The sequence below is a fragment of the Notolabrus celidotus genome, chromosome 18, assembly GCF_009762535.1.
Source record: "Notolabrus celidotus isolate fNotCel1 chromosome 18, fNotCel1.pri, whole genome shotgun sequence".
NCBI lineage: Eukaryota > Metazoa > Chordata > Actinopteri > Labriformes > Labridae > Notolabrus > Notolabrus celidotus.
The window spans coordinates 11,120,524-11,146,144 of NC_048289.1; the positions used below are offsets into that span (position 1 = coordinate 11,120,524).

Genomic DNA, 25,621 nt, shown 5'->3' on the forward strand with positions numbered 1-25,621 from the left:
TAATCATATATGGCATTATTATAACAAAGCAAAGTAATATGATGGTTTCCTTGTGTACAAGAGATGGTCTGACTGGGGCATTTTAGGGCTCTGGGTATTTCCCTTTCTAAATCTACTCTGCATGTAGAAAAAATTATTCAATCAGTATAAAGACAGCAGGAAAATGAAACAACACAATGGCAACAGATTATAAAACAAGAATAAGAGAGTATTTTAGCAGTATATTAAAATGTACAATATTTAAAACACCAGCCTGTACACACTGTACACATTATTATGTAGTGTTGAGGGTTGGCAGCCAGGCGGTTCAGGAACACCTCCTTCAGTCAGTGATGGATGGGGGGTTGTTGTCTCTCACCCCAGCTGCAGCTTGCTCACCACTCTGCCCTGTTCTTCATATTGTCATTTCTGGGGCTTTCACTGTGTTTTATGTAGGCCAAGATGGAGGGAGGGATGGAGAGAGAAAGAGGAGTGGGGGGTTGAATCAATCCCTTTTCCTCCGTATTTTTCTCTGTCATGAGAGTATTTCAAGTTAAAGTCCACAGATACTTTTGGACACTCTTCATAACTATACTGTAGTTTTGCATGAATGTTCCTCACAACAGAGAGTGAATTGGACCCTCATGCTGGGCTTCAGCTGTGACAATGTTGAGTGCAATTAGACAGCATTTAAACCCTGCATCCATACTCGTGTGGGTGAGTCTGAATGCGCGTCTGTTGGGGCTGCAGGACCCATAATCTGGATTATCATGCAGCGCGGCCATGCTTTTCATAATCAGTTGGGTGAGCTGTGATTCTCGGCAGCGTATGACACATCTGGATGAAGGCAGTCGGTTAAAGGGAGGTGAGTGTGACTGCGTGTGAGAGAGAGAGAGAGAGAGAGAGAGAGAGAGAGAGAGAGAGAGAGAGAGAGAGAGAGAGTGCATTGATAGTCCTCACTCCGCGGTCTTTACGCACACAGATGGAACAAGCAGCAGACAGATCGGCGGGTATAGCCACATTTCCATGCACAAAATAATTTTTCAGGTAAGCATGCTTTCCTTATCTACATGCATGTAGCTGTTCTCTGCAGGAGATCGTCAGCCCTATAAATATTTTCAAATGTTTAACAAAAACTAAAAATGTGAACGTATGGGCATAAAATGCATACATGCTACAGTGCACACTGCAAGCGTTTTGCAACACGTTCTTGTTCACTAAAGCTTCAACTCATTGCATGCATGTTGTACTTCTTGTCTATATTCTATATCATAAAATACTGAAGTAGACATTGCACAAGTCGGGAAGGAGCACGTGCTGTCATGTATGACTTGATGTGTGTGATATAATTAACGTTTCTGGAATCGGTCGACATTTTTCAAAAGATCCAGTATACCAATTCACGTACATCGAGGACTATAACTAATGTTTTTTTTGTCGTATATTAATGTGATCAAGCAAATGATTTGGCCAGTGATGTGTCAAAAAGTACAGAGAATGTGTCTCCTACAACTTTTCAGAACCCTAAAACATAAACTTATGTCACCAACTTTATTTTATGCCACATCTCTAACATACCGAGACTGTCATAATGTGACAAAAAGTAATACATTCTTAATTTTACAAGGTCCAGCAACCGTTAAACAATTTTGGTTGTTAAAAAAGATGGAGTGAAACCGGTATTTCAGAGAAGTCCTGAGTGATTTAATAATTTTCAGAGTTGTAAATTGTTTTAGTATTTTTCAAAGTAATGCGTACAGTGTAATACCATGTAGTTATCTTGCACAGAGTGGTAACTGATGACGTCACGTTTAAATTTGAAGAGATGCTCCAACAAATCATTCATGACAGCAGATTACAAATTTACTAGTGCAGTGTAATTATTAAAAAGTAGAACGAAAACTGGTACAGTTGGTCACTGGGGAGGAGAGAACATGTATGATCATTTTGGCCATGCAAACACTGTGTTGAACCATGCAGCTATGTTTAAGTTCAAACATAGCCTATGTTGGTTGAAAAATATTTTGGTTTGGACGCTATGCTATTCTAGTTAAGATGAACCTTATCTCTGCATTATGCAATCAAACAATGAAACAACTTTAGTTACAAACTAACTAGTTTCAACTATGCTTCAGTGCGGACTTTGCATGCAGACACGGCTTCACAGAGCTGGTGCAACAGGCCCCTGTGGGCAAAGATGTTCATCTTATCACATTGCTGATCTTGTCCTGTACATGCCAATATAATTATCTGACAAAAAAACCCCCTCATCATCATACATCTGTATAACAGTTGAATAAATAACTCATTGTGAATATTTGCAAAATGTAAGTTGCTGACGGTCTGGTTTGCTATTGTTGATAATGAAATTGCATCAGTGTTTATTAAAATGTTTTTCACATCCAGTTGAAAATTCTTTACAGAAGCTTTAATGTTTTACAAAGTGTGATGGACTGTCTGGTGCACACATTCAAAAAGATGCATCTGTGATACGGCTGATTTTATATACAAAATGTAATGGCTATAAATAAATAAATGATATATATTTACCTAACTTTTCACCCTTGGGTGTTAGAAGTATTCACATTATGAAGAAGTGACATCAAAGTGTAACAACACTCTGTACTGAGCTTAAGTCAGGGATTTAAAATTGTGCTTAAGTAGTGAAAATACCAATACACTTAAAGCTCCTGTGAGGACATTTTATCTTTTGATGAATCTGTCTGAAATCAACACTAATGCTTCTATAAAACCAAAAAAAGAAAACAACACAATCAGAGAGAAGATATATCATTTATATACCATCATTTCACATGCCTGTCACCCTGCCATGGGGTAGGTGTCAGACATGGTATTTAAGCACAGGCTGCCCATAATGGGTGTTGTAAATTCTTTCAGCAAAGATTCAGCGTGGGTTGTAAACATTTTACTAAAAGAGGGGAAACACTACTTATACATACAGGACAAAATCAGAACATAGAAATCATACTGCTTTGTCCAAAGGGAGCACCAAAGTCGGCACAATACAAAAGTTCAGGAGATGGCACAGGAGCTTTAAAGTTGCAAAAGTTAAAGTACTTAATTTAAAAATTTTGAATACAACAAATTTACTTTTAAAAGTAATCAGACTTTTCAGATAAATGCAGTGCGACAAAGTTTCTAAATTTAAGACGTATAAAGTTGTAAAAAAAAGAAAACCATGAAATGTTAAATGTTTTTTAAATTCATATTGACCAGACTCAGTTACTTCCATAACCATAACAGGGCCCCGTCACTATGGAATGACCTGCCGGAGGAGATCAGGCAAGCCACATCCTTGTCCTCTTTTAAATCTCTTTTAAAAACACACTTTTTTAAATGTGCTTTTACTTCTTAACTCATCACTGAATTTTAATTTCTGCATGGTCTTTATTATTGTGTTTTATTTAATTTATTTTAGTTCTCTTAAACCATTGTCATGTGCTTTTGTGTTTTCACTCGCTATGTCTTACACTCTGTAAAGCACTTTGTAAACATGTTTTTAAAAGGTGCTATATAAATAAAATTTATTATATTATCATTATTATTATTATTATTAGAATTATTATTATTATTTACCTTTGACATGCTGTGACATATTAAGTGTAGAGCCTACACACTCTGTAGCTTCATTTTCTGTTAAAAAGGATTTCATTCAAAACCTTTTTACAAACTCATGGCTGTTTCAGTGACCCCCTGTGCCCTGTAAAGAACTGTCTTCATTTGTATCTTACTCATACAGATTATCCACTCAGGGATAAAACATACTTAGGGATATGACCTTAAGTATAAGAGACAGTAAAGGACCCTGAAGTATGCTTTGGTCTCTAATAACTTATCAACAGTGGGTCACAGAGATGAGCTAGCTTGGAAACATAACCCTCCAAATGTTGGTTTAGCCTATAATCCAGCCGTGTGATTTGTCAGATTTCACAGTAAAACCCTGCATTAATGTTAATCTCAGATTGTTACTGTCCAGGCCCGATTGGAGGTCGGCACACAAACACATACAAACCCCCTATACACACACACACACACACACACACACACACACACACACACACACACACACACACACACACACACACACACTGAGTGACAGGCATGTTCGGCTGATACCGCCACTGATTTAGAATGTAATGGATTGATCAAACACATCACAGTGCACTCAGAGCAGATGTGTGATGTGTTTCGTGCCACAGTTGTCACACGATCACTCCATATGCAACACATGAAATTGTCATTAAACATAACATGCTGCTTGAGAACCTTAAACGTCTGTCTCTGGAGCCTGCATATAGGTTAAAACAAATATTTTCATGTATCCTATTTACTGTGCTTACCCACTCTTCATTCAGACTGCACCTTCTTTTGATTGTCCTCATTTAAACCACACTTTAGTCCTTTTTGTATGACCTTGGGTTTTGTCACAGAGGAATACTTTCAAGAATGGAGTAAAACCCAAACCCAAAGGACAGCGTGGGGGAAGTCAGCAGAGATCACACAAACCTTTTATAACATATTAGGGAAATCTAATCCAATTGTCGTGGTTGATCCCCTGCCTTTGACTTTAACGTGAGCGTGTGGTTTCTGGTTTTGGGTGAAATGCCTCTACTATTGAATGGATCCTTCAAATTTTGCACCTTCATTCATGACCCCACAACATAAATCATGATAACATTATAGATCCCCTAATTTTTCACATATCAATCTTTATCTGATATGGGTCATTCTTGATTCTGTTGAATCAAGAACTGTTGGTCTGTGATATTGGTGCCCCCTCTGGACAAAGCAGTGTCTAATTTTTTGTGTTTTGTTTTTTCATGTGAAAGAGGTGTTTTTCAAGAAACATCTCTGCCATCTTTTAACAGTCAAACGTAAAACGAAGCTCTTTGCCCTTGATAATGTCAAAGAAAAGGGCTGTTTCTGCAGCATGATGTCTGTTACTTCGTCAGACAGGGGCGTGTTCAGGCTTTTTCGACTGGGGTGACCCAACTCAAGCACTGATTTATGCAGATGTGGCACGATGTTTGTGGGCCCACACACACAAATGAGAACCTTTATTTACCCTTTCATATCTACCTTCCACTCTAACATTAAGACATCATACATGTGTTATATTCAGATTTCAAGGGTTGCCTATGCCATCCCAAAGCCACCTTTCTGGCCACGCCCCTTGTCTGATACCTACCCTGTGGAAACAGTCAATCTCTATACTAATGGTCATGTCTGCTTTTGTAGCTTGAAATATATCTTCAATATTAATTTCAGTCTTTTTTATAACCTGCTTAAAACAAAGGTTTAACTTTTGGTTAAGTGCTAGTTCAAAATGTTAGCATTCAGAATTAGAAATCTATAAGATAGAGTGTGAATCGGCATGTTTTACTAGTGCTTGTGTGCAGAACATAGCCTCAGCTTGCTGCTAGCTTGGCTAAAAACTGTTGTTATTTGTTACTACTTACTGAAAGCTTACTAGCTAGCAAGTGACCATCAGATACTTTCATATCCTCTCAATGAGGATGATGTAATTGCTCCTTTCGTTACCAAACAGGCTAATCAACCTGTTGCTTATTTGAAAACCTGTTTCCCTTCTACAGTTCCTTCTATTACACACCTGAATTGCATTGGCAGGAAATTACAATTAACACCTAAAAGCAATCTCACCCAGCACTGCAATGTCGCTGTTACAGTTAATCAAAAATAATTTGTGCTACATCTGCTCTAGTAACAAGATTAAGTTCTTTAAAATGTATCTCTAAAGACCAAAAGATGTAGCTTTGTACAACTTTAATTTATCCCTGAGAAGGTGACACATTACATAACCAGTTGCGAGTCATTTTTGCAAAAAGGTTGACCTGGTGATTTGAAATGAGAACACATGGATTATTGAAGTGACATTTGGAGTCTATCAGCAGCAGTTACCAAACCTGTCTTACATTACACCAACATTGGCCTGTCCTACTTGTGATCCAGAGCTAGCTTGGACAAAATATAGTTAGCTTAACAGTAATTTAGCGTGTCTAATCTATGTGCCAGGTCCCGGTCTCTCCTCCCACCCTGTGAAACTCTATGCTGAAGGTCCAATGTCGCCTGGCTGCATGTGTGCCTGGGAGGTTTAACTCCCCAACGTCCATTTTGGGTGCGAGCAGATTAGTCAGAATCCACCAGCTGCTGTGGAATTGGTTGAAATTGTGCCACACATGGCTGTAATGCAGTTACATAAATCTGACCAACAGGGTCAGGGAGGTAGGGTTTAACTTGCATATAGAGCAAGGCACTTGACCCAGAGAGAGAAACAGAAACAAAAACCACAGGGTCCCAGCTGGGCCTTTGTGCTGTTTCCCTGCTTCTGTCCAGTGATCCAGAACTGCTCTTTTCCCACTGACAGCTTGTGATACATCTCTCTGTTCTGCTGTTGTTTCTGTTTTTTGCCATCTGTATTTTGACAGCTCTGTAGGTGGTGGATGTCTAATGTGTTTTGCAGAAACATGCCACGCTGATGACACACAAAAGCCACATTGGGAGAATTACACAGAAAATATCTTTGAACTTCCTTCGCCACCCAGCTCAGGGTTACATAAGGAACTCTTTAAACGGCTTGAGAAACCCTCTGCCTCTGGGTTTTCATGGCCGACAGTAAGCTCTCCAGGGGATGACTCTGCAAGACACTGTCGCTTTTTCCTCTGGGAGATGACATGCAGAATATTCCTTCAGTCAGTGAGTTTTGTAAGGCTTTTTCCATAAGAATATCACATATTTGTTCAGAGAGTTTTGGCAAAGTGGAAATGTGAAATGCTGCATCTTTACTCTATTTCTACTTTTTCATTAGATTCCTCACATGCACAGAAAGCTCCTGCACGTGATTGAACATTAAAAAGAATCAAAGGAGCCCATTAGATGTTAGATCCAAGCCTGAGCTGCCCTAGTTAGTGCAACATTTGGGGGAGACAGCCTGTCTTGTCTATTTTTGCATGCCTCTGAAACTCATTCAGGATGTGGAACGACAGCGATGGGAGAGGTGCTCGCTTGGATCCGATTCACTAGTCTTAGGATTCATTTAGACCTCCACAACTCTTCACAGCCACACCACGTAACACTCACACTCTAATGCGTAGTTTGCACTGGTAGGCAGTTCCTGTGAAAATCAGGCACGAGCATTGAAAAGATGCCCTTCCACCCCCACTCAGCGGCTCATTCCCTGACTGCTTTTATTTGTTCTGCCCCAGAGGCTTAATAATGTAGCTGACCATGTTCTTCATTTATTCCTGTTGACTGACACTTAGGTGCCTTGGCTGTGCGATGTGAAGTCAAGAAATGGCAGAGGGTGGAAGAAATGGGGAAAAAGAAAGCCAGGACAAAGGAAGAAGAGGTGGAGGAACTCTCCAGGAGCCCCACATCCCGGCTCCTGGTCTTTCTCCAGTTGGCACCTCCTCCATTGGGAACAAGAGACACCTCCCTCGAGGGATTGTGATCCAGCTGACTGGGACAGAAGGAGAGTGGGACAGTCTTGATGAAAGTGAACTAATTTTCGCTCTTGATCGCGATGAGGACTACCCTTCGATATCACTCTCCAAGGAGAGGATGCTTTCTGATGAAGATGACAGACACTCCCAGTCCCAAGCCTTCCACGTCCCACTTTCTCCCTCATCGCCTGGCTCCTTGGGAAACTGCTGCACTCTTGGCCCAAGCTTCTTGTCCCCGGGCCCGTCTTCCCCCAGTCATAGACCCCTTGCAAGTCTGGTTAAGTCCCTCTCCACAGAACTGGAACCAAAAGAAGGTTCGACCCTTAGACCCAGGCCCCTTCTTAGCCTCGTAAAGTCAATCTCGACAGAGATTTCCCGCTCAGAACCTGAGGTATCACAGTCCAAATCTGACTCCCGCCTCAACCTCCACTTGTGGAAGCAGCTTACCCAATCAAAAACCCGCAGCAATGGCGACTCCCGTACTGCTCCCCCTTCTCCTTGCTCACTATCCCCAAGTGGTGAGGGTTCAAAAGGTGGGTTCTTCAAAATGGAGCTAGAGGACACCAAGAGGAAACTCTCGGAGGCGGTGCAGGAGCCTCTGAGCAGCATGTTCAGCAAAATCAGGAGAGAGGAGAGCACAGGAAGCCCCAAACACCAGGCGAAGACTCAGGGGAGCTCCAGAGGTTTGGGACGAGAAAGTAGCACAGACACGGTACTTTCTGAATCTCCTGTGAGGAACCCTAGAAAACCCGAAGCTGATGTGTTGCCTGTGTTTGACTGGCCCTCTGTTAAATCTCCAGGGAGAAGGTCTCGTAGCTCGTGCCCCTTGCATCCCAACAGGCAAAGTCACCGAGACGTGGAACTGGAAATATGTACTGATGGTGATACGATGCAAGTATTAGCTCTTGAGACTGACAGGAAAGTTAAGAAACTACCTGCCCCACTGATTAGGACTTCTACCCTTTCTCAACCCCCTCATCCTCTACCCCGCATGAGTTTGTTCTGCGTGGCGGTGCTGTCCTACGGATATTTCATCCTACCTCTCAGTCCGTACTTCTCTGGCCTTGCTCTGGGATTAGCATTGGGCTTTTTGTTAGGATTGATGCTCATCAGAATGGGATCCTCCAGGTCCTGCTGCAGATCAGATTCATCTTACAGACCCGGGCAGACTTTGTTCGGAGAGGGAACTCTAACAGGAGGTACTGTCATCTCTGGACCTGACGCCCTCAAGGTAAATGGATAAAGCATTTAGACAGAGATTGTCACCTTTGCTCTCACCTTTCCTGCTACCTTGGTCTCACTCCAACACTCACGTATTTTTCAGATCTTCTATAAACAGCAGTTGAGAAAAAAACAACTTAAAGGCGTCATAGCAAATCCACAGACTCTCCTTTCTCTATTACCCTGCACTCTGAAATGTCCTAATCAAATTGAGTCCTCTTAAATAGATTATTTGAAACACATGAAGTATGTTTATTCAGTTTTTGATCAACAGCTAGATGAAAAATAATTACTGCTTTGATATGTGCCCATCAATTTTAAGAGCCACTTGCAGGTTACATTTTTTACAACTTTTTGATACATAACTTGTCTGAAAATAGAGAAAGTTACATTGTTTCTGGATGTTTCACAAGACTTAAGGGTGCAGATTTCAAGAAAAGTGGTTGTTTTAGCTATGCTACTGGAAACTGCTTTTTCTTCAACATCGTGTCATATTTCGTCTCATCGGGGACCCAGGTTGTCCTTCTCTGCTTCTGCTTAATGAGTAGTAGTAGGAGGCAAAATACATGCTGACTTTCCGACAGAAACACCTATAAAGCAAAGTATTCAGACACTGTCATCAATCTCCCTCTCTCCCTCTCTGTATCTCCCTCTGTCTGTCTCTTTTCACTTCACTTTCATCAGCCTTAAAAAACACATACACAAAAAGAGACAGAGATGCTGATGCACAAGGCAAGAGCTGCATAATCAGACTGTAGTCCCTGATTACAGGGCAAGAAACAGACATAATAATTAATGTGATTAGCACAGCCCACGTTATAAAATGTCTGTCTTCACCACAATGAGTAATTATTGACGACAGTGAACCGCTCGTGGGTCTCACCTCTTGATGGTATCAGTTAAAACATGTGGAGATGTAGATCATGTCATAAATGATGTGGTGGACTGCATGCAGGACTAAAGGATAGATTGTGCCCTTTGCAGACTATGATACAAAGCACGACAAAAACGAATACACGGTCAGATCCATGTTATATCTTCTTGTCTCCTCTATAAACCATCTGTATCTTCACTGCTTCATTCTGAACTAACAACCTGTGACGTGAACACAATACTAGATATGGTTAGCTAACGCCACTCACTCACCATCGCGCCTGCATCATTTCCCGCTGGGTCTCATTGCTAAATATCTTCATGTCTCCTGTTGTCATTATTTCTCCTGTCCTGTTCACTCTCTCTTTGACTTCTAACAGGCTCGTAGTTAAAAGCTTAAGGTCTATCTTCTGCAGATGACTATGGGCCGCCGTTTGTAAAGTTGTGCACACTGAAAATAACAGCAGCATTTCTCCGCATTTAGCTCCAAAATGTCATAAAAAGGTAGAGTGAATTTTGAAAAGTCACTTTTTTATCACATTTAGAGAATATTTGTGATCTTTTTCACATTTAATTTTGTTGTTAAAAATATGTTCAGTTAAAATCATTGTTAAATCCAAATGTTAAATATAAATCAAAATGTTATATATAAATCTAAATATTAAATGTACACCTAAATTTTAGATGTTGCTCCGCGATCCAAGCTCTTATTTTGGTACTAACAGCGCCCAATACAAATTCACACTGCTACCTAGCAGATGTACCAAAATAAAAGCTTCATAAAGCGATACAGATATCCCAACCATAGTCGGTCAGTACTGACTCCTACGGGTTATAGCCGGACTGACCACTGTAGAAATGCTGGATAGGCAGTTTTGAAGGCTATTAAGAGATTTCACAGCGCCCAGAGACAGAACGGACCCAGTCTATGGTACGGATAAGCTAAGTTGCTATTGCTAAGTCTGTATCGATTTATGAAGTTTTTATTTTGGTATTACCGCTAGGCGGCAGTGTGAATTTGCATATCAGCGTAATATTTAGGATCGCAGAGCAACATTTAACATTTAGATTTATATTCAACATTTAGATTTATATTTAACATTTAGATTTATATTTAACATTTAAATTCATATTTAGCATTTGAATTTAAAAATGATTTTAACTGAATATATTTTGCACAACAAGATTAAATGTGAAGAAAATCACAAATATTCCTTTAAATGTGATTTTTTTTTAAAAAGTGACCTTTAAAAATTCACACTCCATTTTGTTTGTTTTGGAACTAAATGTGGAGAAATGTTGCTGTTATTTTGGGTGTGCACAACTTTTCAAACGGTGCCCCATAGATGACTAAACATTTTCTTCATTTTTAATGACACAACTGGCATTAAGATCCATATTTAATAATGGTGCACATTAGTTTAATCAGTGGCACTTCCATATGCTACGTCACATCCAGTTGTCTCCTTTCAACCTACTAACTAGCTAGCCCTGGTGTATCTGAATAAAAAAATTTAAAACGCCAACAATTTTCAAGGTAGAAGTTGGAGACTAAGTTAAGATGGTTAGTGTTTTCTAATTCACACATTTTTGACCTGCTAATAGTTACTCTGTCACTTCAGCACTCTTTGTCTGCTGTCTCCTTTGTCCCAGCTGTCATTTCTGTTTAATGTTCATGCAGCCTAGAAGCAGGCAGTGTATTCTGCCTCTTTACTTTCCAAACACACTATTTAAGGCGTAAATCCAAAAGCTGGTCGAACACAGTTTACTACTTGGACTAAAAACCATGGACTGCATAAAATACGGACAGTACAACAGCTCCCTCCCGGTGAGGCCCTGGTAACTGGCTGCATTACAGGTCTTAAAGCCTGCTCTCTCCATTGTAACAGATGGGTCAAAGTAGAAAATTAAAATACATATGGACATGCACTTTTTTTTTTTCTCAAACATGCTTTGTGTCACAGCTGTTAGCTCTTATAATGCTAATTTATGTGCAAGTGTTCATTTATTCAGAAAAGCTTAGTCGTAATCAGCTCTTTGATGTTAAAAAGATGATTGACTGACGGCTCTGTTGACAAATGCAGGCTCCTGCAGTGATCTGTGCTGAATTAGAAGAGTAGAGGAACAGAAGGGGAAAATATAAAAGAACATTACAGAGCCGTAGAGTTTCTTCCTAGATGGCCAATTCAGTACAAATTTTGAAATCGTGATGAACAGTTGGTGGCACTTGTTCTTGTTTTTTAAAGTAATTCTTGGGGGACACTTTTTCCCTTGCAGATTTTGAGAAGCTAAGAGGAAGATGAAGCGAGAGAAGAAATCTCTGCTTTTTCCACTCAGATTTCTTCATGCACAAATTGAAAATGCACATACAACAGTGCAGATGGATATGCTTTTACTGCTATAGAACATAGGCTATCTGGTCATGATGAAACAGCCACTGTGAGATTTTTGCCATAGCATATTGATATTAATGCATCATACCAACCTTTTTTTTCCCCCTATTCAGAGATGCTCTGACCCTGCAACAATGACGGACATGGGGAGAGCCCTTATGAATTTGCCTTTTGAGGGAAAGGAAAAAAGGATGGAAAAAAAATGGCATTTAATCTCTTTGGCTGTGCGATAACAGCATTACAGCAGATCATTCTGACCTACAACCTTTCATAGAAAAACACACTGCCATTTTCATCTGAAAGCCTACTTAGTGAAAATGATGACGTCTGAATGCACTCTAAAAGGCATTTTAAAAGGTGTTTCCAGCAACAAGGGTTCTTGTAATTGGTTTTCAGCCATGCTAATTTGCTCTGAAAAGAAACAGCATCAATCTTGTCACTGCAGCACCTCTTGTGACTTTTTACCTCACAAGTAAAAGCCTCAGAAAGTGGTATGCAACTTCATAAGGTGCCCAGAAAGCAATTAAAACCTTCAATAATAAAAGTGCCCGGGCAGCAGAGGTAATTATTGCTCCTCTCCTGGCTGAGTTTGACTCAGAGCAACTGGAGAGGACAGCCACCATGCCGGCACTGTCAGATCCAGAGGCAATTAGCGAGAATACGGGCAGGAGGAAGCTTTAATGTCAGAATGTGAGTTACAGAAAAAAAGAGGTGGCAACGGCTGAGTTTACTTTCACTGAGTGAAGAAAATTCTGTTGTTTAATCACTAGAAGCTTGATTTAAGTCTGGTGTGTTTGAGGGATGACAGAATGACAAAGGTTAATCTGTGATTGTGGGCACACTCATAAGATGAGGGTGACTGCCAGTAATACGTGTTTTCAGATGAATTATTTGTACTGCATTGATGAACTGTTAATTAGAGTATTAAGAGGGAGCATTAAACTAAATGAGCATGTATATCAGACAGAAGACCAAAGCTTCTTCCTTTTAAGATTTACAGAGTCATAATAATATAATTAATTTCAGAAATAATGGGATTGTTTTCTCGAAGCTTCTGGCATTCGTTAACCTACTTTGCTACACAACTGTGTTAAGCCCTTCAGGGTAAAACAAGACTAATCGGCAACACCCAATATTTAAAATGAAGCCAGTGTAGAAGTATAAGAAACTGCAGTTCCTAAAGTGTCCACCTGAGGCTGTCTCCAAAAGCCAAGGAATCTCCATGAGGTTTCAGGATAAAATGCCCAACTTCACAGCAGAAATAAACATGTGTACAGCCTGGTTTAACAACGGTTGTGGTCTAAGTCACTCATTTCTTTATTCTCACACACTGAGCAGGGCATGAATGTTTTATAATGCATTTGTTAAGTTCATATAAAGGCAAGGCTAGGTTGAGTTCATGGATAGGTGGGCATGTTTTAAGTAATTGCCAGAAAGTTAAAGGTCCAGCTTTACCTCTTTGCAAGTTTCTAAGTTGATTTAAAAATTTTGGTTTTAGGTCTCTGGGTATTATATATTTCAAGGGGGACCCTTTTCAGGCCACCCTATCACGGTGCCCAGAAACAAAAAGGGGATCCAAAGTGCAGACAAAAATTAAAGGTTTAATTAACAAAAAAACCAAAAGAAAAACAGAAACTTATTTCAAACAAATCCACTGGAAACATGAGAAACATGAGAACAGACCAAGTGGCAACCTCCGGCCTAAAAATATTAGTCCAATGCAGAAGTGCTAAAAACTGCAATTCATCAAGGATCCACTTGGGGCTGGCTCTGGAAGTACCGGAAACCACATACACACAAATTCTAACGCTGCAATTTCGAAGATATTGAGATTACGCGTCTTCCAATGAGAGACACAGCTGACTTGATTGACAGGCGGGTACACTGTAGATGTTGGCTAGGAGGCTCAAAGCCCGCCTCTTTACGTCGACAGCAGCACTATGGCAGCTGCCGCCGTTTGGCCTCAGAACAGTGCTTCAGAAACAAATGGGTGACGTCAAGTAAACTAGGTCCATTATTTAGTCTATGGAATAGACACTATTTACACACATGGTAATGAGTAAGGGGACACAGGTGTAGACAATCATAAAGAGGGGAAGTAAAACTAAACTCAACACACTGGAAGATGAAGAGATCAACAGCTTACGGCAGAAACGGACCTTTAACATCTTCTACAGCAAATGAGTTAAACATTTGACAGCTAAAATAAACACTGATGAGATTTTTGTTTCTCATAGGAGCTTGTGTGCTCAGTAAATATATTAAGTTTTAGAAGGATATCTGCTTTGATTTCTGTTAATAAGGATTCGTTAACCCTAATCCCGACCCTGCGTCTAATCCTGACCTTTACATCTGTAACCTAAGCTTCTGATTGGTGGAGTTGAGAACAGTTATGAAGTCAGGAAGCATGTGTTGCCTGCAAAGTCAAATCCAGGGCAGAATATCCCTCAAAACAAAAGCTATTTTTGTTTTGTTTCATGCATATTCTCTGGTAATAATGTTATTCAGGATGAGTACTCCTCTAAATCCTCGGTTCACCTTCTGTACGGCATTTCTTACACAACTAGAATATACATGTTAAAATGGTTCATTCTAAATCTGACTAAGGTGGATCTACCTTTTTTATTAACATGTATCAACAAATTCAGATTGAAAACAGTCGATTCCACAAGCCAAACCAGGTTTTTTAAGGTTTAAAGTAAAGCAGATGGACTGTTCATCACTCACTTATATCTGTTCATGGTGATGATTGAATTAACACCTTTTTTCTGCCTCCTCAGGGCTGGATGAATGAGATACAAGATTATGACCCAGAAACATGCCACCCAGCTATGACTCACTCTGTGTTAGCCACCCTGGAGGGCTCCTGTCTCCGTCTGGACTCCCCGCGCAACAACATTAGCCGCAGGGCCACGTACGATGAGAGAGTCCAGGAGGCCACCTTCATCAAGTCACGCTCCTTTCAGCTTGCAAAGAGCAAAGTATGATCCCAGTGTGTGTGTTATGTGTCCTGTATCCATTGGTTGTTTTATTGAGATATAGAAAGGAGGGTAAAACTGTAGTGAGTTGTCCGCAGTCAGTCGGACGTTGTGCGGTTTTATACAAAATCAAAGCCACTTTTGATGAAGGCAATTTGGTGCTTAAAAGGCCTAGACAAAGTAAGGGTTACAAAGTGATGTCATCTGTTTACATCCTTATTTAGTGTGCTAGCATGCTAAGCTTTGCTAGCTAAATGCAAAGTACAGTACAGTAACAAAAATAATATTTTGACCTGATTGTGCTAGATGGCAGGTCAGAGTATCACCCAAGTCTTTACAGGTTAAACTGAGGAGGAAAAAAATCTCTGTTTAATCATGAACTCATGATCACTGAAGGAAAAGTCACCAAGTATTCATTCTCTGGGCTTCATGAATACTTTACCAAAAGTTGATTAGATATTTCAGGTTCAACTCATGTGGAGCTGGTACTCATCAGATGCTTGAAAAAGTAATCTGTTAGCAAGAGCCTTTTAACGGTCATTGTCAACTGTGCAAGTATAAAGCAAATGTGTAAAACTTGCAAGAGTCAGGTAGCATTGTAAAGAACTTGAGAGAGACCCATTTACTTTTTTCACAACTTAACTCGTCGCCTCTAAGCGATTGTGAAGCTCTCGTGCATTGTCATCACACAGTTTCTCCAGTTTCACAGTAATAGTTTTCTTGATGGGAGTGTTTACTCTGGCTGAACGAGTTCAGTCAACCTACAAAAGCCCTCACCTTCCACTAGGTGATGCGAGCCGTGTCCTTCACTATCATCTTTGGGATTAGGTTGGCTTTGTATGGTGACAAAGTTTGCCACTGATTGTTGTTTTGTCTGCTGGGTGCCGGTTTTATGCTGGTTTTACCCAGCAATGTTTGCACTTGACCTCATTTTCATGTTTCCTCATTTTGATCCAGAAACTATTGATTTTGATGAACTTGTTTGGTCTGTGACAGCGACACATATCAGTGTGAATTTATCTCCTGCTGTTTGTATGTAGAGAGAATTAGGACAAATGACAAAATGCGTTTTTCGACCGCAGGAACTTTACCCCGGAACTAGGGACTTTAACCCCCGAATTACGTGCGTTTCGACCGAAGGAACCAGGGTCTAAATTTAGTTCAGGGGTAGATAATCTCCCCCTGAAAAGCCCCTGCTTGGGGGCTAGTACTTTTCAAAGGTCCTGGGACTTTCGGTTGAACATAACGGTGTTTGTGGAGTTTACACAGTTGTTGAAACACAGAGGGAGTTCCTGGGAATGCATACTAGTTTAGTTTTTTTTTAAGATTTCAAAATATTATTTAATATAATTATTTTTTTCTCCATACGACACTGGCCTGATTTGCACAATCTACCCAGGACTTTAGCCCGCGGTCGAAACACAGACAACAATGGGGGCACAGGAACATTCTTGTTCCGGGCAAAGTAGTTCTGGGGGCTAAAAGAACCTGGAACTGTTGGTCGAAATGCACCTAAACATTTGTATTTAGTAACGTGCCTGAAATTATTGTTAATTCGTAGGAAAATATGAAGTATTATATCTAAATTTAAAAATCCATGGAAAGAAAAAGTTAAAGTTAACTTTCTCATAGCAGTTTCTCTTGTCTGCATTAATCAATAATTCATAACTGGGACTTCTCACTGCATCACCTATCTTACAGCTGTTGTTTGCTTTGACACAACAAAACTCTGCCACTGTTCCCTAAAGGTATTCCTGCTGCCATCTGTGCTGGCTCGAAAGAGGGTGTGGAACCCAAAGTACCCCATCTGCATCCAACTGGCAGGGGGAGCGAACTCCCAGGAGGGTGAGGGAGGAAGGTCAGAAGAGAGTCGAGGAAAGGAGCCCGGAGCCGAACCATCAAGTCCACAGCAAACTTCCTCCAAACAGAACCATGAACTCACCACCACTCTGTACCTCTTCGGCCGTACGGGACGAGAGAAAGAAGAGTGGTTTCATCACTTCCTGTTAGCGTCCATGGATACAGAGAGGGAACACGAGAGGGACAGACAGAGGCCTGGCAGATGTGTGTCCAGATCGGGTATGAAGAGACGTCAATAATGCATTAGAGCGAAGACAGCTTTGACATAAAGCATCTATACAACGGCTGTATATGTGTGGATTATGGATTATTTGCTCCAATTCTTTGCATTCCTAAGCCATTCCCCTTCAAGGGAACAAACAGGTCTCACAGTTGTTAGGTGACCTGTCAGGGCAAAGGGATTAGAAAAACATTTAGTACAGGCACAAGCTTTGATACAGAGAGAATATCTGAGATGCAAGACAGACATGTTTCTCATGTTCTTTCTTTATAAATTCAAATGTTTGTTATTTCATCCGTTACATTTTCTCCTTCTGTTTCCTACCACATTCTAGTTTATTTTAACTTTAGGGGGATTTTTTCTGCCTACATTGAGAGAGATAGGACAGTGGGGTAGGGTGCGTAACTGAGGAGAGAGAGTGGGGAATGTGGAGGCAAAGGGCTGTGGGCCAGAATCAGACCAAGGCTGCTTTGAGAACTTTAGCCCTTTGTACATGGGGCACACCATTTAACCACAAAAGCTTAGTTTATACTTCTACGTAGGTTACATCATAACCTGTCTTGTGATGCTCTGTTAGTTGCCTGTGTCCATTAACACTGTTTTGGGAAGCTCCAACTACCTCAACTATAGAGTGCTTCTCACAGGCGCTTTCTCGTAACACTAAGTAATGCTGTTTTCTCTTTTGCTCCTACAACCTGTAGGGGTTATTAATGTCAAAGGTAAATAAAGAAAAAAAAATCACTTTGATCATATTGTCTAACAACCAGGTAAATATTTTGGTATGCTTTCAGGTGACCCTGCACCAGCACAGAGTGTTAGCACTTCAGCTAATGTCCCCAGCAGCAGAGGCCCCAGCAGAGTGGGCAGCAACGACGATGACACCCCGTCCTCACCTCCAGTCCTCTCCAACCCTCCTGTTCTTAGTCAGACCTCCAGCAGCACCAGGGGCCTTTCACTGCTGGACTACCCCAGCTATATGGCTCGTCTCCTGGCTACAGAGGAGTTGACCCCCCTCTCAAGCGCTGGAGTCAGCAGCACAGAGACAAGCCCCACCTTAAAAGGACACGTATGTCATAATTTCAGACTGAAAAAAGGCAGTAACCACTACATCTAATTTGAACCAAGCCTTCATTTTTTTGTCCTTGTTTAACCAACACATATTTTTTTGCAGTGTACCTGTGATCTATCAGAGTACCCAGAGACAAGCCAGACCGCTTGGGTGAACGCTTTAATTGGCCGAATCTTCTGGGATTTCCTGCGAGAGAGGCACTGGGCTGACGTGGTGTCCCATAAGATCCAGAAGAAGCTGAGCAAAATCAAAGTACAAGCTGTTTTGCTGAAAGTTCATTCACACTCAAGAAATCAATTTATTTTAATGTGATATATTAAGACTGTGATAAATTCTCTTCACAGCTGCCTTATTTCATGAATGAGCTGAAGCTCACTGAGCTGGACATGGGCTGCTCTGTGCCGGAAATGACATCTACCTCCAGACCAGAGGTCAACCACAGAGGTGAGCAGACTGGAGATCAAACGCTGCTAAAACACAAATAATCAATACACAAACAGTAACACACACAAGCACACAAACAGTGCCACAGAAAATATGTGTGAGAAGATGAGAGGTTGTTTTTGTGCGTACATCTGAGTGCATCAGAGCATCAGATCAGACGATGTTATCCCGTCGTAATCTCACAGAGCGTTCAACATTTAAAGCATGTAGGCTTGTGTGTGTGTGTGTGTGTGTGTGTGTGTGTCTGTGTGTATGTGTGTGTGTGTGTTTTAAAATCAGGCAATCTGGCAGACCACATTCTTACAACAAGGATAATTTAAGTGTGTCAGCATGTTTTTCTCCGCCCACTTTGCTGTTACACAACGGCCCGTCAACAAATTATCCTGTTTCCAGCTCCTCTGCTCGGCCCGTGCATTTGCTCCAGAGGGGATTTATAATCCATCTTAATTTTTTATAAATTTAATTTCAAGGCTGGATAATCACACTGAAAGCTGTTTAATCTGCCCACTAAACGGTGTGTGTGTGTTCAGATTAGGCTGCGAGGCTTCACAAGCTTTGTCTTAATTTTGGTGGTCTGGTGTTGACCTCTGTGTGCTGTCCCCTGTAGGCCTGTGGGTGGAGCTGCAACTGGTCTACACTGGCGCCCTGCAGATGACCCTGCAGACTAAGTTTAACCTGTCCAAGCTTGGAAAAGATGGCAGGCTGGAGGCAGACTGTACGACTGACAGTGGTAGCTCACGGTCAGTACTACATTGGTACAGCCATGCACACACACATACATACACACACACACACACACTACATACACTACATACAGGAAGTGCTGTCAATGCAGGAAATACAATGCTGCCCTGCAGGCCAATCACAGGGCCGATTCAACACGTAGTTACATTTCAGACAAGGTGTGAGTCAGCTACGAATGTAGGCCTCTGGGTATGGGGGCAGCGTAAGCTATGCAGTTGATTCGACACAGAAGTATAAACCGGGTTTAAGGCGTAAACTGTACATACCACTGTCACATTTGGGAAAAGACAGACAAAAGAACATACAAAAACTTACTCAACAAGTGTCCAAGCAACAGAACTCCAAAAGCCTGCAAGGAAACACTGCGAGCACAAGGAAACACTGGGAGATAGCAACACACGAAGAACACAAGGAAGACATAATGATTCAACATAGGAGAGGGGAAACTGAGAAACTAAATACACACAGGGTAACGAGCAACATGTGTGGACACAGGTCACAGGTGAAACTAATGAGGTTAATCAAAAAGGCAGGAAATTAAAATAAACTGGGAAAGCAAGGATAAAGTACTACAAAATAAAACAGGAAACACAATAGACTAGACTAAGAAACACAAGAAAATACACAGAGGAATACAACCCAAAACATGGATCACTTATAACACAAGGAAGACATAGGATAACATATAACTAATACAGAAAACAAACAGGTAGGAAACAAGGCAAGAAACACAAGGAAATGTCCCAAACTAAAGATCAACTCATGACAGCCATGGTGTCCAGCTTTCTTTCAGAGTTCTTCAGGTAGCCAAATAAAGTTACTTAAGACCAGAATAAGGACAAACAGCTCACTCAGCCCATAGATGGCTTTTTTTAACTAGGAATTTATTTCAGTTTTAGCAACTTAAAAGATCATATTCACAGTTTTTCAATTTCCTCTTCTATTCTCTAGATAGATAGATAGATAGATAGATAGATAGACAGATAGATAGATAGATAGATAGATAGATAGATAGATAGATAGACAGACAGACAGACAGACAGACAGACAGACAGACAGATAGATAGATAGATAGATAGATAGATAGATAGATAGATAGATAGATAGATAGATAAATAGATAGATAGATAGATACATTTAAGTTAACATTTAAAAAGTTCTCAGACACAGCCTGAAGCACGACCAAGTACCCCGAGAGGTACTGATATGGAGCTGATATCTCTATTAAAGATCACACTGTCTTAGTACACCAAAACACACTGAAGGAAATGAAATGAATTATTTGATATTGCCTACTGTAAAGCTGTGAGTTTAATAAAACTCAGGGACCGATTTTTATTAAGATGGTAAAAATGGAAGCATCATAGACGGATGATATATCTGGACTGCAAGTCCTAAGACAGGCTGAAAAAATCCTGGAGGCAAACCCTCCCGACAGTGGGACTTAATGGTGTCTTTTTTTTGCTCATTATGACACCATTAGAGGTATTTCTCTTTAAAAAGGAAAGGTACCTCTAAAAGGGACAGACATTTACACTGCTGAGTTCAGGTGATGAGTGAGATTCATTTTACAAAAAAAAACCCAAACCCCCTTCAAGTCATTAAGTGTTAGTTTTCCATAATCTTAAATTAATCCCATCATATTACCCGGACCAAGTAACAGGAGTGATTGCCCACATAACGGAAAATCCTGTATTTTCAGTCTCATCATAACACACACAAATACACACCTACACACCTCCCTGTCTTTCTCTGATCCCTGCAGACTCTGATCCCTAAAGTAAAGCTTCACATTACATTGATCAGTGTTACACCGCCTGTCACAGACCCTCTCTGCTGGGGATTACAGCCCAGTCAGAGCTTTACATGAGCTGTCCGTGATGCATCTGAGGCTTTGCAAAAAGAGGGAAAACTTGTGTTTATTGATGTCTTTGATCTTTTCAAGCCACTGATACAATTTCAGTTTCAAGATTTCCTTATATATGAGAATTTATCCATAAGTCCATACAGGTATTTACGGGGGTTTACAATCTGTGATGTTAAATGTCCACTTTTAATGATAAATAAAATCAATATTAGATGCTTTTGTTTGAACATCAGTTTTCTCCTCCATCTTCACTTTCCTACTTCGGCTGCAGGCCAATCTTCAGCGTGTTGGCCGACAGTGATGAGGAGTCCTCCAGTGCTGGTTCATCAGATGAGGAAGAGCTGCTTCTCTCCGAGCCTCAGGGACCGGTAGGAGAGAAGGGACCTGCACCAGCTACTGATGGGTAAATGTTACGTCATTAAAGAAGAATCGTGTTACTTTTTTCAGTCAATGCCAAAAAAGGAATCGAGTTAATTAGAGATAACAAATGAAAATGTGCCATCGCCTTCTTATTTTGAGTACTACTAAAGTAACACCATGAGGTGTTACTTATGGCCTGCTGTGTTGTGAATGCTTATTTCTCTTGAACAGATACTAAATTGTGCTGACATTGCACTCCAGAAGGATGTTTACTTTCAATTCCTCCTCCCTTCTCCTCTGATCCTCTTTTACAGCACAGGGGGTGGAAAGACGGGAAGGAGGATTTTAAGATTTGTGGACAAAATCGCTAAATCCAAGTATTTCCAGAAGGCAGCGGAGAATGAGTTCATTAAGAAGAAGTTTGAGGAGATGTCCAACACACCCCTGCTGCTCACAGTGGAGGTGCAGGAGCTGTCGGGGACTCTTGTCGTCAACATCCCACCACCTCCTACTGACAGGATATGGCAAGTATTGATGCAGTTTAGCTACAAAGCGGCTTGAACATGGTTTTAAAGCATGTCTGTTCAAACTAAGAAGGATGAGGCCTCTGAGTAAAATAATTACACAGCGAAAAAAAAACATACAACCCTTGAAATGTGTTGATTCATCAGTAGTTGCTCCAAAGAGGTAATCAATTCATGGAGACTGAACATTAACAGTACACATTAATCAGAAGAGCAGAAGAAAAAACAAGTAGATATACATGGACACATATTGCAGATTTATTTATCATTAGGAAATAAACTGAAGAAAATAATTACACTTCACTGCATCTAAGTTAATTATTAAACTTACCGATATGAAGTAACTGCTGGGGGAACAAAACACATGTCTACTATGCAGTAGTACACCAAGTAGTAGTATATGCAGAGCCTTCTGAACTAGCTGGAGTAGGTTGATGGAGCTCTGACTAATTGGTCAAAATCACATAACAACTGTATTTAATTCTGAATATAACAATCAGAGATTTTTTTCCAAACGTAATGGCTCTGGATAATAGCCACTACCAGAAATGTCATGCCAATATGGATGTTGATATTTGGGAGTTTATAAAAAATATAATGTCACATTAGACGATAGTGATTATTTTTAATATGTAGCATCAAAGGAGACATATCATGCAAAATCAACTTTTTAATGGTTCTCTACCTGAAATATGTTTCCCTGGCATGTCTACAAAAGAGCATAATGTGTCACCTTTAAAAAAAAAAAAAGTTCTGATACGGAAAAGTTAGAATTCCTTTTTGAAAATGTTACCAAAATACAATCACAGATCCATAAGAGTTTGGACATTGTATAAACGTTGATGAAAACAGAAATTGATGGTTTACCAATCATTTAAAAACTGTGTTTAATTGAAAATAGTGCAGACATCAGGTCAAATCTTGAAACTGATTAATGTTATTGTTGTATGAAAAAAGATATGCACATTTTAAATTTGATGCAAGCAACATGTTTCAAAAAGTTGGCAAGGGGACAACAAAACACTGAAAAAAACACCTGAGGGAACATCTCCCAACTAATTATATTAATTTGCAACAGGTTTATAAGATGACTGGGTATAAAAAGAGCATTTCAGAGAGGTCATATCTGTCAGAAGTAAAACGGATCTCTGCACAAAAGGGACAAAGCCAAAAACCAATACTGAATAACTGTGATCTTCAGGCCCTCAGGTGGCACTCCATTGAAAGTAGACATGGCTCTATAATGGAAATCACCGCATGGGCTCAAAATCTCATCCAAAAACCACTGACTGTGAACAGTTTGTGCCAATACCAAACAACATTCTGCACGCATTACAACAGCATGGCACAGTGTAGTATGAAGAGTCCAAGTGCTAAACTGGCCTGCCTGCAGTGCTGACTTGTAACCTACTAAAAACCTTTGGACCTTTCATGACACACAAAGATCATGACAAAAGAGGTCCAACATTGTTGTGTAGCTGAAATCCTATATCAGGCAAGAATGTGACTGCGTTCAAAACTCCAAAAAAATTGTCTCCTTGATTCCCAAACATTTAAAGTTTGTTGCTGAAAGAAGAGTTGATGCGACACAATGGCAAACATTCCCCTGTCACAACTTTTTAAAAACATGGTGCTGGCATCAAATTCAAAATGAACATATAGTTTTCGTAAAAAAAATTTTTTGTTCAGCATTTGATCTGTTGTCTTTGCACAAATATATTTTCGAACAAATAATAATAATAACAATAATAACAACAATAATAATAATAATAATAATAATAATAATAATAATAATAATAATAATACAGTTTATTTATAAAGCACTTATTAAAACAGACGTTACAAAGTGCTTTACACCATAAAAACCCACAATAAAGAGAACAAAGCATGGGGGGTGGGGGGGGGGGGGTATATGGACTGGCAAGGCAATTTAAGAGGAAGAGCTGAAAATAGAGGAAAAGAGAAGCTACTAAAAGCAATTGAAACAATAAAACAATTAAAATCAGTAAAACAAATAAAACAATGAGTGAATAAAAGTAGATAAAATAAATGTAACATTGTGGATAAAACAATATTACAGGAAGGCCTTTCGATAAAAATATGTTTTCTGTTGTGATTTAAAAGAAGATACTGATGCAGCTTGCCTGAGATCCTCAGGCAGGTCGTTCCACAGTTGTGGAGCCTGCACAACAAACGCTCGGCCACCCTTAGATTTTAACTTTGTGACAGGAACTCAAAGGAGGCTCCTGCCTGGGCTGGTAGGGTGACAGCAAATCACAGATATATTCAGGGGCCAGGCCGTAAAGTGCTTTAAAAGTGAGAAGTAAAACCTTAAAAATCTATTCTAAAAGCAATGGGCAGCCAGTGGAGGGCCATTAAAACAGGAGTATTGTGCTTTCTCTTCTTGGTTTTAGTTCAAAGTCTTGCTGCTGAATTTTGTACCAATTATAATTTATTCATTGTTTTTTGAGTTAAAGGGTTGAAATTGATGGTGTATTTTTAATGGTAAAATATTTGCACTCTCTAGTGGACAATCTATATAATTGCTACACTGTTTTTAAACTACCCCAGAAAAAAGCCTGAAATTCCTGTTCTGCAGTATTTGCTCTTCATTGCATTAAAGCATGTCGGCAGTAAGCTGGTATCAGCCTGTTTGATTTATCGGTGTAGCTCTGCTCTTAATGACGACATTCAGATAAGCAACAGGTTGTGTTTGTGTCCCTCTGTGTTGTGACACATGCTTCCCACGTCATCAGACAAAGAACATTCATTAATTATTAAAAATCAATATTAGGTCAGTACTGAGTCTGCTGCTGAGAAAACATGAGACTGAAACGTGACTGAGTTCTACAATGGCACAATCAGATAAAGATGTGATTGATTTCATGGTGTTGTGATCTCCTCCCTGTAGGTACAGCTTCTGTGTGCCGCCCAAGCTGGATCTGCATGTTCGCCCAAAACTGGGGGAGAGGGAGGTGACTTTCTGTCATGTGACTGAGTGGATTGAAAAGAAACTACAGGATGAGTTCCAGGTAAAAAAGAAGAAAGAAAAACAGACAACACTATCATGTTCTGAACTGTGTCCTTTTTCTCACTATCATATTTTCCTCCTTCAGAAAGTGTTTGTTCTGCCAAACATGGACGACATCTACTTGCCCCTGATGCATGCTGGGATGGAAGGCCCCCAGGCATCACAGGGTGCATCCTCCCATTCTCAGAGGTCCCAGAGCTCATCCACTGAGTCCATCGAGAGGATCCCACTTGAGGTCTCTGGGGCGGAGTCTGACTAGTGCCTCGCTGATTGAACACATTTTATATTCACAGACCGAAAGGGAGGCAGAGCCTCTCTGGACCGAAGCAAGTGGACTCTTTTTTTAGCCCTTGTATTAATATCGGAACCAGTGCTGTAGATGTGATGGAAAGTCAAGGATTTGATTCCAGATTGAGGATGTAAGAGGCTTACTGTACAAACAACTATAAGTGAAACCTTTTGCTAATGTTTACATGTGAATGACCCATATCATGAGCATAATGCTGCTCTGATGTTTACAGCTTAGTGTCACTTTGAATAAAAGATGGATACAAATCAATAAAAGTTGAAAAAGTCA

General features: G+C 40.3%; 1 protein-coding gene and 1 long non-coding RNA gene across 3 annotated transcripts; one reads left to right on the forward strand and one right to left on the reverse strand.

Moving 5' to 3' along the window:
* Positions 1–733: 733 nt before the first annotated feature.
* On the forward strand, positions 734–25,621 carry tex2l (testis expressed 2, like). Of its 2 annotated transcripts, XM_034707247.1 has the most exons (14): positions 734–844; positions 962–1,026; positions 6,447–6,714; positions 7,281–8,691; positions 14,728–14,928; positions 16,674–17,004; positions 17,797–18,071; positions 18,177–18,326; positions 18,419–18,518; positions 19,126–19,258; positions 21,401–21,532; positions 21,804–22,013; positions 24,925–25,045; positions 25,130–25,621. In XM_034707247.1, the coding sequence occupies exons 4-14, from the start codon at positions 7,312–7,314 to the stop codon at positions 25,301–25,303; spliced, it is 3,207 nt and encodes a 1,068-aa protein (XP_034563138.1). In that variant the 5' UTR covers positions 734–844; positions 962–1,026; positions 6,447–6,714; positions 7,281–7,311; the 3' UTR covers positions 25,304–25,621. The 2 variants fall into 2 exon arrangements, with proteins under 2 accessions (XP_034563138.1, XP_034563137.1); XM_034707246.1 differs by lacking the exon at positions 6,447–6,714.
* On the reverse strand, positions 16,461–18,305 carry LOC117829650. The gene is made up of 3 exons (XR_004634653.1): positions 18,182–18,305; positions 17,899–18,058; positions 16,461–17,169 (listed from the first exon to the last, which is right to left on the reverse strand). It is a non-coding gene; the product is annotated as an uncharacterized LOC117829650 (long non-coding RNA).

Excerpts from the sequence above, each read along its gene's own strand:
- tex2l (XM_034707247.1), top strand. The coding sequence starts at position 7,312 with ATGGCAGAGGGTGGAAGAAATGGGGAAAAAGAAAGCCAGGACAAAGGA. Across the intron at positions 8,692-14,727 it reads CTGGACCTGACGCCCTCAAG|GGCTGGATGAATGAGATACA; the intron begins GTAAATGGATAA and ends CTGCCTCCTCAG. Across the intron at positions 25,046-25,129 it reads AACTACAGGATGAGTTCCAG|AAAGTGTTTGTTCTGCCAAA; the intron begins GTAAAAAAGAAG and ends TTCCTCCTTCAG.